This window comes from Thunnus albacares, chromosome 8 (genome assembly GCF_914725855.1).
Source record: "Thunnus albacares chromosome 8, fThuAlb1.1, whole genome shotgun sequence".
In the NCBI taxonomy this organism is placed as follows: domain Eukaryota; kingdom Metazoa; phylum Chordata; class Actinopteri; order Scombriformes; family Scombridae; genus Thunnus; species Thunnus albacares.
Window position 1 is genome coordinate 19,522,633 of NC_058113.1, and position 13,353 is coordinate 19,535,985.

Genomic DNA, 13,353 nt, shown 5'->3' on the forward strand with positions numbered 1-13,353 from the left:
AATTAAAGCCTAGGCATGGTCACCAACATGCCAGCAGTGTGTAGCTTTTGGTGTCCAGGTGGCAGTCAAGTCAAATGTGATATTTTTAGTAACACAGCCTCATTCTGCAGTTGTCTCTGGACCAGTTGGTAGCCTATATTTTTATATCAAAGTTGTGCATGTGTGTCTGTCCAGCAACTGATGTTTGTCACTGTTAAAACTTCAGGGCTCTAACCAGCAGTCATCAAAGGAAGAGAACAAGCTGAGAGTGGTCTGTAGCTCCCCTGCTACTTTGTCTCAATCCCTCCTCCTCATCCTCATCCACCTCCTCCACTCTACCCTCCATTGGGGCCAAACCCTGCCCTCAGTCCCAGTACCCCACAAGTACAGAAAGTTTCTTAATTTACTTTAATTTCCTTTGTTCTTTTTTATCTTGCCTCCCTCCTGCTAGTGGTATAACTTCTTCCTCTTGTCACACTTATGTAGAAAGACACTGAAGCACGCACGTGTACAAGTGCACACGCAAACACCACATACACAGACAGAATTACATTAGAAATTCATATTCCTTTGGACTCAGTGCTTTTAACCCCCCCCCCCCCCCCCCCCCCCACCACACACACACACACACACACACACACATACACCACCACCCCCTCTCTCTACATCCTTCCAACCCTTTCCATTTACTTTCCTGAGAAGTGATGCTGTTTCCGTAGCAACCATCTGTGTCTGTATCAGAGGGGAGTTTCCTCACACAGACTAGAAAGGATGCCGAGCAAGGGGAGTCACAAAAACACAAACACACGCTCACATGCACGCATATGTGAAACTGTTGATTAGCAATCAGGGTGTCCTTCACACTGACTATTTATTTTTTAATGAGCACAGAGAAAGCTGTTGATTGGCTGATTCCAACAGGAATGGATTTTGAGAATATTACAAATTGGATATTCAAGTCAAATTCATGTAATGTGAGAATGATTTAAGATTTCATTATTTATTTTTATTCCATATTGCACTGAAGTGCCAATAATTATAGCAGTGATAGTTCTGGGGCGTTGGGTACTGAGTTAAAATAAATTCTGTATTGATTCACTTCACCGTATCGATCAGCAATTCTACAGGGTTTTACATCATTTTTTTGGATGAACATGTGTACAGTGGATTGTATGATGACTCTTATGTCACAGGTTATTAGGTCTTAGGTTATTTGTGTTATATAAATAAGAATGGTGTTCAGAATTTTTATGTTGCCTGATATGTTTGTGTCTGTTTCTGTGCTGCTGCGGTGCTCTCTCACTTTCCCGAGGAATGTAGGTCAGGTGGACTGGAGACTGTAAATTGCCTATTGTTGTGAGTGTGTTTCCTGCCTTAATCCAAATGCATGCACAGACAGATCCCACATCCCTTATGACCCTAAACAAGAATATGTGGGTATAGACAATGAACACAATAGGATGAATGAATTAAACTATTGTATCAACCTACATAACAAACTGAGGCATAGACATTCAGTCTCATCCTTTTTACATATTTGTGTCTGTAGTGTGTCTGTAATTTTGAAACACCCTTTCATAAATTATCACTCAAATACAGAATGAATCTACTTGTTTGTGTAAACTACCAGTTGAAATAGGCATGTGTACACTTATCAAATTATTTATTCCAACCGCAGGACGTTACTGACAGGAAATAATCCATTTGCCACCTGTGTGTAAACATACTCCGTAACAACTTGGCTAACCAAAACAACTGAGCGGCATCTGGCTACTGATTATATATTTACATTTTCTGAGCCTGTCTCCCATGTAAACTATTGACAGCAGTCCTTACACACTGAGCAAGGCTGCAATTAGCCAACACAAAGCAGTGTGCTCAAACATTCTCAGTGGTTGGAACAGATTGTGTTTACATCTCTCTGCCACCCTGTTTTTCTCCCTCCAGCTCATTTCCCTCCGTCACTCTATTCATTGCATTGCTAAATGACTTTAACAGATATTTTTGGTGTTTTCATATTTTTGCCACTGAGAACTGCATTAGAAAGTGAACTCTCTAATCAAAGTGAACTTAATGAATCATCATCGTCGCTGTCTGAATCAGTAGGTTGTCATTGCCAGCTGAGCCGGGATTCACAGTGTGTTACCTCCTCATTAAAGCATCTGACAAGTCTGTCATAAACAATAGGCTGCTAAGCTATTAAACATATGTGCAGTGCTTGCATAGACTAGTTTTGTACTGAACTGGACTAGCATCTGACTGAAAGTACTACTGAACTGAAGATAGTCAGAGTTCTTCAGCTCTGGTCATCGGGGTCATATGAATGGTGATGTGCTCATTTACTATATGGGCCACCTGAAGCACAGATAAATAACTGAGGTGTATTTGAACAGTGATGCGTCCTCTTAGTTTAGGAAAAAAGTGAACAACGTATATAGTCAGTGACTACGAGTCTTTGAACTGACCTGAATGCAGTGATTCGCATCAGCAAAGTGATTCCTGATTTCCACCTCTAATTCAAATCTCTAGTCTTCCCAGTGTCATGTAGTAGGTGTGCTGAGCTGCACTTAGTAGGGTTAGACCAGAAGGGGATGCAGTTTGACATCCTCAAATCCCTCTAAGTGACTCCCTCTAACTCCTCTTGCTCAGCCCAAATACTCTTTCACACATGGCGCTGGCAGACACTCAGAGCCGGCAGACTATTTAAGCTACATGGGCAGAATAATTAATGCAGGAAATGATCACAGACACAAGAATGATTAATTCCAAGCTGTGACAAACTGACATGACTGATTGTTTTACCGGGTCACCAGGTTTTTAATGCTCACAGCCATGGAGGAATAGCATCCATCACAGTGACCCTCAGTCCTGCAGCTGTGTATTTCTGTGCGCGTGCATGCAAGCTTGTCTGTATGTGCATAGTATATGTGCATTTGCATGGTTTATACACATATGTGTGTCTGTGTCTGTGTGTGTATATAAATGTATGATTACTAATTTATTAACTTTGTGACTGTAGAGCTCAGGGGCCAGTACTCTGACTGCCTCTGTGAGATGCTGAAGCAGCACAGACTCACCCTAAACCTCTACAACCTCCCCGATGTAACCCACAAGGGACACACACTTACACTGATATTTCATCATATTTATCTTCTTCTACCTAGACATGGAAGAAGTATAACCTGTCCAACCAAAATATCTTTTTTTGCTGTCTGTCTTGCCTTCAGTCTCAGCTAGCTCAGTTATTTTTACTCATATTTCATGTGTCCATACATCTGTAGGTTTGTGTGTTTCCTACTAAAATAAGAGACTGTTCACCACAGTTTATGGTAAACAGGATCTTCTCATATTGCAAAGACTGTTCAGAATAAAAAGAGGTGGAAAAAATGGAGAGATAATGCAAATGACCTGCTAATTGTGCTACAGATCAACCTGAGTCATCAAAGTCATTACCAACACAATAAGCAATTAAACTGTGAGAGTGCTGCAAATGGTGTTTTTACAATCCAATTACCACCCGTATTTTGGCATTAATATTTTATTTTAAATCCAATTTTCAGTTGTTCTTAATCTTCATATTAAATAGATTCCATGTGTGTGCAAGCGTTTGTCTGTGTGTGGCTATGTATGTGTCATTTTTATGGCATACAGGCAACAGAGTGAGTTGGAAGATTCTCCTTGAATCAGAGTTTAAAGTTTTATATCAACAAGCATCTGCTTGCATGACCATGACACTCACTCCCTACCTGTGTCTACCTGTAAACCAAAAACAAGTTTTTCTGAAGAGTTTAATATACTCTAGCAGTAGCAAATACATTTTAGCCAGGAATCAAGAGTCTGTCATAACCACTGTGTGTTGTTGTCTTGTGTACCAGAGATGCCATCTGCCCTGTGCACCATGCACTGTGTCAGTGTGTGACAGGACACGGCTTGTCCCTGCAGACTCCCAGGGGCCTCTGACAAGTGGTACAGACACTGACTCTGCTCTGCTGGAGATTGTTGCCATGGAGACACATGGGGTCAGCCAGACCCCTGCTCATCAGTGTTCAGGTCAGTTAATTGTGCGCTGGATATTAATGATGTGTAATGGCTCTGTCCTTGGCAAAGGAGAAACTCAAGCAAACAAACAAAACACTGCGTGTGTCAGTGTGTGTGTGTGTGTAAATGTACATTAACTCTTGGACTCTCTAGTGTGATGTGCTTCTTTTCATGGTTTCATCCCTGTGCAGCATGGGAGGGCCATGGCACAGAAAACCAAACTGTCTCTCAGGTCAGCTGGGTGTTTCACTACGTGTTTAAGGGCAGAGTGGGACTGTGATGGTCTATGACAGGCTAGAGGAATATATGGAAGTGAGGATAATGTATGCATGTATGGATAAATGCATAAGTAACTGATGGATTTTCTGACCTGTGTATTGCCCATGTGTCTATGGGAATGTGTCGTGTCTCCGGGTCAGAGTGAGGCCATTCACTATCACAGAAATTAAACATCAACTGAATATACCTGAGAAAACACTCGGTGCATCTGTCTTTGTGCAAACCTACACATCACATTTGTCATACATGTATTACAAGAAACTAAAAGCATGTTAGGACCAGAAAAAAACAGCTCAATACATTTTGCTTACATACACCATGTAGCTGGCCCATATGTTTTTTCTTTTCCTATTGCTCTTGATCAGCTTCATGTAATTTATCACAGAAGAAGACTACAGAGAGTAAGCTGCACTCTGAGACAGAGCAATTTATTGTCCCCTACCTACAGCTTAACATTCTAGTTTGTGTTAAAAGGATCACCACACTATGATCACAACATCAGTAATAAACATAAATAGCCCTTTTATAATCCTCTGCTTGGCAGGGTTTCACTGTACAATGTGCACTCTCCCTCTTTTTTTCATTACCAGCAGGTGTGTCCAGATGCCGAGTGTCTGTCCGCCCTCAGGAGGGGTCTGTTTTCCAGCTGCTCTCTGCCATCCCTCTCACCATTTCTCTCTTAGGCCTCTTTGCAGGGTCAGTCCCCTCTCTGTCACAACTGCTCTCAGGTGTCCCTGAGAAGCTGTCCTACCTGCCGGCGTTTCACTGCTTCGTGTTGGCCCCGTCTCTAACTGGCCCCCAGCCCAGGGCCGGGCTCACTGTGATTGGTATCAAGGACGTGCTCTCATCCCTCAAGGTGTGTCCCACACAAACATATACACAAAAACCCACATTATTTGTGATGCAGCCTTTTAAAACTTCAATGAGCCGTAAAGTCAGTTTAAAGTCTTATGAGCACATCAAAGCAAATTCAGTGACACAGCATGAAATCTGGGCATCTTTAATCTTGATGAATCAATTCCATGTTTGGACAAATAGAGAAATACGTTCTCTATGGCAAAGACTCCCCTTTTATGGAAGTTAGAAAACACAGAAAATGCTTCACTTTTGTTGAATTGTTACGCCCCAAAGCTCAACTTTGTGTTAATTTATCTATTTTGTTTTACTTTTGTCAGTGTTCCTTATGTCCTTATAATTAATTTGTCCAATATTAATACTTTACATTGGACACTTCCGAATTAAGCATCAATACTGAGTGTCAACAGAAATTGTTATTGATAAAAGACTGTGTGCACCTGCAGCTGTGCGCAGATATCGATTTCTGTTTCACAAGTGTTGGGCTAGTTTAAGGATTTAACTTTGGACATGACAATGCAGTGAGCACTGTTTCGCTTCCTGTTGGGTTTAGTTTCAAAGCAGCAGCCTGAACATTGTGCTTTCTGACCCTTGACAGACAGAGAACAGCTCTTCACTGACAATGTCTGACTCCATCTCCCTGGACAGAGTTCAGACCCCGTCTCCACTCCACCAGTGTAATTATACTCAGCAGACACACATTGTAACAGTGTCAGTCAGTGTCCACAGGTCCAATTCAAAGGTTGAAACACAATTTTAATTATCTGCATACAAAAAACAAATTAAAACCAATCAGCTAATCATCATTTAGTGTCCAGATGAGACAGCTTGTGTAGTTGCAGAGCTACTTCTTCACTTCCTGAACACATATAGACCATATTGGTTTGCTGGATGTGCAGTGTTGGCCACCGTTTAGTTATTTGCAAGTCTGCTTTTCACTGCGAATCTTCAGGTTTGATTGCTGCACTAAAACACCTATCCTTCATTTCCAATATTTTGGGCAGTAATACAGTGAAAACAAGAATATAAATTATACATCCACCCAGAAATGGTTGTATGAACATACTGTACCAAGGTGTAAATCCATCACAAGGCGTTTAAGTATGAATGAGAACTATGGAGTAAATTAGACCTGCAGTGGCAGCACTAGAGCATAGTATGAAATATGAAGTTATGTAGAATATATGATCATCCTGTATTAGTCATTCAGTAACCAGGAGACACATCAGAAACACATTCCCATTCACCAAGATTTTATTTGTAAGCCTTTTTCAGTATACAAGCAAGACACAAAAAAATGTCACCATAGCAACAAGTAAAAAGTATCACTGAATCACTCTCTCCTGATTTATTTCTTTATTCAATGTACAACTCAATTCTGTCACATACTAGTGTGCAAATGGCCTACATGCCCACAATTATTTCATTGAAATCCTCGTAACAGTTCCCACTTCTTCCAAGCAACAGATTTTTGTGCAATTTAACAAGAATCGATCTCGTTTTCACAGGAAGCTTGCAATCAGATGTAAATTCACAACCTCAGTGTTCATTATGATGACATTTAAGCTGTCACGTCACTGTGTTTGTTTTACAAGCAGCAGGAAACAGAAGCAGAGCCAGCGACGGCTTTCCCTGAATCTGAGAGCGGGGCCATGTGCAGACACCGCCGCCTGTGGAGCAGGCACTGATGACATCATCTTCCTTAAATAAAATGTTGACTTCACTGCGGCATTTATTTGGCAGATACATATATATTTAGTGTCTGTATTTATTACAAGCTCTAAACACACATCAATCAACACTGAATTATGCAGAGTGTGGCGTCAACGTAGTAAAATTCTGTAGTAAAAAGACTGTTTCTTAGATGTAATTTGCATTTTCAGCCACAGTGTGTCTCCTTTCCTAAAACCGGTCAATATTTATGAAAGGAAGTTTGCATAAATCTATAGAGTGCTGAGAAACTGTTGGAAAATATCTGCAAGGCTCATTTCATCCCCTCACTTTCCTCTAGATGTTTGTGCTAAAATCAATGAAGGATGAACCGCACTGCAAACAAATGCAAATCTCTTGCTTCAAAACATATTGAAACCACATATACGTGTATATCAGTGTCCTCAAATGCCCTGATTTTTTCACATATCATTCCACCTGAAAGGGTTTCTAAGTTGACAAGTGTCTTTTACCAGACAAATGACATCTAAGGAGTTTCATGACATACAAAGAACAAACCAGATGGCAAACATGCAAGATTATTTTAACAAAAAAACCTAAGTTTATTAACAGAGAAGCATAAATGAATATGTGGTGGGGTCTTGACAAGGCCAAGTATTTCTCTGTGCATTATTATCATTTAGATAGGCTTCTTATATTACATGATTTTTGTTTTCCCGCTCTCCATTCCCTTTTGGCTGCTTCCGCTCCATGGCAGTGTCACTTGATGACCATCAAGTTCTGGTTCATTTCTCTCAGTTGTGTCACACCAATCTCTGCTCAAACTAGTGCTGTTTCCTCCTGAATGAGCATCCTGGGGAAAGATGGAGAAACATTGCAGTTCAGCTTAGGAGTAAATTTACCAAAAACACATACATACACACACACACACACACACATATTATACACACAGTTGCCAGTTTATTCACAACTATCTAAATGTTCAGACTTTGTTGAAACTGTTTGAGAAGTGACTTTATGGTCATTTTGGAGGCTTTAGTGTGTATAATATTATACTGAGACATGTTTCTAATATTTTGCCCAACCTCAATTGTGTAAATGGAGCAAACATTTTGTTGTATTAAACTTTTACATTTTAGACAGGTGTACCTAACAAAATGGCAACTGAGTGTGTGTGTATGTTCTTGTCGAATTTACAGAAAAGTATTTCAGTAAACGTAGCACCCTGTAAACAATCTCCAATGCCATATAAACTGACTCATTGACAAGGCTATAACTGATAAAAGAACATTATAACTGATGCTACCTGCCTTTTCAACAACTGAATCACTTCCAAACAAGTGTGGTGTTAGCGCTAAAGGTTGCTGCTGCACCCATAGTGACAGAAAGCAGAGCGCCCTTGGTTACCACGGCAGCAGAGCACAGGGTAGAGTAGGTGGGTGGGACAGTGAGAGTGTCAGTAAAAACAAACCTCAACCTTCAGCTCAAACCAATTCACCAACATACTGTATTAAGAGTATCATAGTTCATTCAATGTAGTCTGACTGGTGAAGGAACTTGATCTTTTATCACAAACTTTATCAGAAGTATCAGATTAGGTATGTCCTGCTTTATTGTTCAAAGTCCGATCACGTCTGTGTGACTGAAAAACATCTTATTTGTGCTTGCAGTTGACTGTGTAGAAATGGATCAGTGATGATGAATTTCTGTCACAACCACAAGAATCAATGTATGCCTTAGTTGACACCCTGTTCATGAAGAATACAATGAGAGGGCAACACAAAGGCAAATATTCACGTGTCACATGTGTATTGTACAGTAAAGCTCTGCCACCAGACGCAAACGGATCCTGACAAAGCACCAGGTTTAGGGAAAGTTTATTGTACAAGGCTTTGAGCCTGGGCTCAGGTTTAATTACTTTGCAATGTAACTCATTTAAAATTTGATTTTCTTTTTTCTCTTTATATGTCTATTATCTGCGTCCATTTAAACAAAATTACAACAAAAATATAAGCTGTGTCCAAAATCCATACTACATACCAACACTGGTTTTAAGAATGTAGTGTATAGAAAATTAAGTATACTCAAAAACACTTAAAGTTTGACTGTTGATGTACACTGTTCTCCTACAGTGCAGGATACATAGGAAATTAGGGAAAATAAAACAACTGTGGATCCTCTTGAAACACCTCGGAAAACAAAACAAAAAAAATAGTTTTTGGAAAAGTGTTTTGCCGTTTCTTTAAGTTTAATTTACTGGACCCAAAAAGCCATCGATAGCATGGGAGTAGGGTGTGCGCCTACAGCTTTGTGATACATAAATTGTGACTGAAATGAAGAAGATGCTACGGTGGAAGACATCCAAGTAGAAACACTGAAGTCTCTGTACATGGTGACAAAAGATGACTGCAGGAAATATTTACAGGAATGGGACAAGCGCCGGGATTAGTGTATCGCATTTCAAAGAGACTACTTTGAAGGGGATTAGAAAGGTACTACTGAAAGATTTATAATGACAGTTTCACAATTCCAGGAATTTTGAGGTCCCCCATTGTATATTATTGTCTGTTAGTATTAAACAGTTAAGTATGTTGATTTCTTGCATACCACCTGCAAGAAACAATATGGATTAGTATGCAAATGGGACACATCAATAGCTTTGGTTGGTTTCAGGTCAGGTTACCAGTCAGGGTCTGATTTGGGTCTTAGTTTTTGGGCTTGTGCAGGGACATGTGATGCCTTTTGTCATATGGTATTAAACGGCAGTACACTTATAAGTCATGAATTATCTATTATTAGTACATGCATGTGTACACACAAGACGAAGGTTAACAATTTTCTTCACTATGCAGAATATAACTGTGTTCTGTACCTTCTGTCAGGCGAGCTTTCCCTCCTGTAGGCTGGCAGAGGACTGTGGAACAGCCGACACAAAGCACTACAGTCTGAGCGTGACTGAACACTGTGGTGATCTTGTAGCATCCTGCAAACAGCGCACGCACACACACACACACACACACAAACAGATCATTGGATGGGACAGCTGTGAAACTGTGATACAGTGAACAACAGCCTCCTGCCAACATTTCTGTACTCAATTATTTGTGTCCTTGCAGCGGTTTGTTAAAACGAGTCAGTTAAAACTCACTTCACAGACAGCCACAAGTGTCACTGTATGCCTTATTTGACACCCCTGTCACTAAGAAAGCAATGAAAGGGCAACACATAAAGGCAAATGTAGATGCGGAAGAGGGACTCAAACCCTTTACACATAAAATGATCAAAATCAAAACTGAATTACACTCAGTTATGGTTTAATTGCATTTAGGGTTCATTTTAAATTTCAATATCAAGTATATTCTGTATAAAAAAAAAATGTAGCCTATTAAAATATCAAAAATAAAAAGTAATGGTTGACTATAATTATTGTCTCCTTTTTACTCAAATGAAATGCCACTACTTTATCACAAAGTTGTAATATGTATTTTTTTACTTTGTTCCAGTGTTTATGATGCCAATTATGATCAAAGTCTGGGGCTTTGCTACGTAAACAAACTCACCTGGACATTTGACATCCATAAAATATGAATTAGGACTCTGGACGAGACGTTTTTTCTTGTGTCTCCTCTTTTCATCCTCAGAGCTGGGATGCAGCAGATCCTTTGCAAGCTGAAAAGAAACAGACAACAGATGAATGTCAGTCTATATTGATATTTTCATTTTATCCAGGGCGTTTTCTATTATTCTAACATAATGAGTTTCAGTTTTAGTCAACTTCCAGTTTATTTCAATATAATGAGTTTCAGTTTTAGTCAACTTCCAGTTTATTCTAACATAATGAGTTTCAGTTTTAGTCAACTTTCAGTTTATGTCGATCTTACAACACTAGACAAAGGTCAGAATCAATTTACTACACACCTTTAAAATTAAAGTAAATATGGTAAAATTAAGAAAGACAAAATATTCCCAGAGTTATTAAAGTAATTTCTGGAGCCCTTCTGGGGTCAGCTGACAAAAAAGAAAGATCCATGTGTTTAGAAATATGTGTGCACAGTTTATAAACCATGCTCGATTTATGAATCCATGCCTACGGATTTGCAGTCTATTATGAACTGTATAACTATTATAATACTATTGTATTACTAATTTATCATTAATACTAACATAGTAATAATATAATTATTAATATGCTAATATAACATCTATATACTATACTACATTCATTATAGTAGGGCTGGGAAAAATATCGATATTATATCAATATTTCCTGGTTTTAAAGGCTGCATTAGAGTAAAGTGATGTAATTTTCTGAACTTAGACTGTTCTAGTTGTTCTATTATTTGCTTTTACCCACTTAGCCATTATATTTACATTACTGATGATTATCAAAAATCTCTTTGTGTAAGTATTTTGTGAAAGCACCAATAGTCATCCCTACAATATTGTCGCAATACCGATATCGAGGTGTTTGGTCAAAAATATTGTAATATTGCCCAGCCCTACACTGTACTACACTACTATATACAATAATATAATTAACAATATATCATTTTCAAAAATACAATTATAAGACTTAAAATACTTATAATAATAGTTAAACGTTTTATTTATTGTATATGAATCTGTGCGCAGATTTACACATGAATCTTTTAGTGATTAATTACAGAAGATAAAACGTTATTTAGGTCTAATTTAGGAAAGTTTGATCCTCCAAAAGAAACGAACACGTGACTGATAACCAACGCAGCCAATTCTAATTAAATACGCAGTTTTTATGTTGAAGCTGGTGCCGGGTTTGACCAGCTATAACCACCATACTGACATGAAGTCATCTACAACATCAGATGTTAAATGTAACAGTATATTGTGTAAATAACTGTATATTTTTGTACCGACTAGCAACGTGCGCCGCTGTCGCTACACGTGTTCCGCCATATTAACGTTACGTCCGCTCACAGATCTTTACATTTAAATAACAGCGACATCGAAACGTTGAAAACATCAGAAACAAAACACAATTTAACAACACATTATATTCTCCCTGTCAAAACACTTTTCATCGATCGATGGCGACTGTAAAAGCCGTGATGTTACTTACTGGCATGTCTGCGTGTTTGGACTCTGACCGGAAAAAGTCACACTGACGATAAACCGGAAACTGTTGGCTGATGAGCAAACACCCGGGGAGGGAAACTTACTGGCATAAATGTTTTTTTGTTGTTTTTTTTAAATATATGGTGTTTTCATGCTGTGATTCTGTAAAAAATAAAATAAAATAAATAAATAATTAACCACCTATTTGATAAAGTATTTTAAAAAGTATTTTAATAAGTGTGTTACACCCGTTTCTGGATTGTGGATGAACTCAAATAATCGATAAAACTTGTGGTTAAATCACCACTTTTGAAAAGTTGTATAGTTATTTTTTGTTATCTGTTTATATTTTTATCATTTATTTAGCATTTAAGTCTTGCTTGTTTGGAGAAGAAGAGCTCGTCAGGAACTATTCTACTATTAAACTACAGTTAGCCTGTTAAAAACTACAAATTTATAATTAAAAATGTATATGCAGCACTCAAAGCACAACATGCTTCGGTAAACAAGACTTACTTTTAGAATAATGTTTAAATGTAAAATTACAGATTTATTTTTAAAGCCTGCAGTTAACATTGATTGCCTGCAGGTGGCAGAAGTGTCACAATGAGCTGAGATGTTTCTTACCTGGCCTGTAGGTGGCGCAGGTTAGACTGAAACTTCAGGGCTGAAATGATGACGCGGTACTGTAAATCATTTACATATCAGAGCTAACTGGTGTTTTTGTTTCCATCATCACAGACAGGGATTTTATGATGTAATTAACAGCTATCACTGCAGAAAGATGCTTGGTAAAAGTACACAAAACTACACAGCTCTCTCCAACAATTAGCCAACGTTAAAGCTCAGAGTATTTTAATGAAAAGAACTGGCAGCTGTACATCCTATAACAATGTTTTTGAAGAAATAATCACGTTTTACGTCAGAAAAAGTACAGGGATATTATATGATGTCACATGGAATCAAAAAACCAATTTAAGTATGATAAGAGTAGTAGTAGTGAGTGATAAAAGTCACTAGTGAGCAGTTGTAGAGTCCTCAGGTCCTCAAATAAAAGTAGAGCTATGTACAAAACATTCCATTATAAGTAAAAATTTCTGCAACCAAAGTTGTATTTTGGTAAAAGTACATACTCAGTAAAATATTCTCAAGGTATTAAAAGTAAAAGTAATGCATTGGAAACCTGTGCTATTGGAAAATTTTTAGTTGAAGCTACAATAATTTAAAGGCTTTATATACTGTGGGATATTTCCAGCTATAACAATGCATCATCTTTTTTGTTTAATGGGTAATTATATATTTTGTATGTAAACTCTTCATCTGCAAATTAAGTAGTAATTTACTTAAAAATCCTTAAATTACATCTACTCCTTCTCCCTTGTTAAAAATCTTTAAATATGCAAATATATTTGATTTCAGAAGTTTAACTGCAACTTC

The 13,353-nt window shown here is 38.2% G+C and overlaps 1 protein-coding gene and 2 non-coding genes across 4 annotated transcripts; all 3 read right to left on the bottom strand.

Annotated features, from left to right (window-relative positions):
- Nucleotides 1–6,492: 6,492 nt before the first annotated feature.
- rps27.2 (ribosomal protein S27) lies at nucleotides 6,493–12,022 on the bottom strand. Of its 2 annotated transcripts, none has more exons than XM_044359714.1 (4): nucleotides 11,921–12,022; nucleotides 10,383–10,491; nucleotides 9,695–9,805; nucleotides 6,493–7,675 (listed from the first exon to the last, which is right to left on the bottom strand). In XM_044359714.1, the coding sequence occupies exons 1-4, from the start codon at nucleotides 11,924–11,926 to the stop codon at nucleotides 7,647–7,649; spliced, it is 255 nt and encodes an 84-aa protein (XP_044215649.1). In that variant the 5' UTR covers nucleotides 11,927–12,022; the 3' UTR covers nucleotides 6,493–7,646. The 2 variants fall into 2 exon arrangements, with proteins under 2 accessions (XP_044215649.1, XP_044215648.1); XM_044359713.1 differs by lacking the exon at nucleotides 11,921–12,022 and adding an exon at nucleotides 11,865–11,897.
- LOC122988265 lies at nucleotides 8,479–8,610 on the bottom strand. The gene has a single exon (XR_006404751.1). It is a non-coding gene; the product is annotated as a small nucleolar RNA SNORA13 (small nucleolar RNA).
- LOC122988273 lies at nucleotides 9,925–10,056 on the bottom strand. Its single transcript, XR_006404759.1, has one exon. It is a non-coding gene; the product is annotated as a small nucleolar RNA SNORA13 (small nucleolar RNA).
- Nucleotides 12,023–13,353: the final 1,331 nt, after the last annotated feature.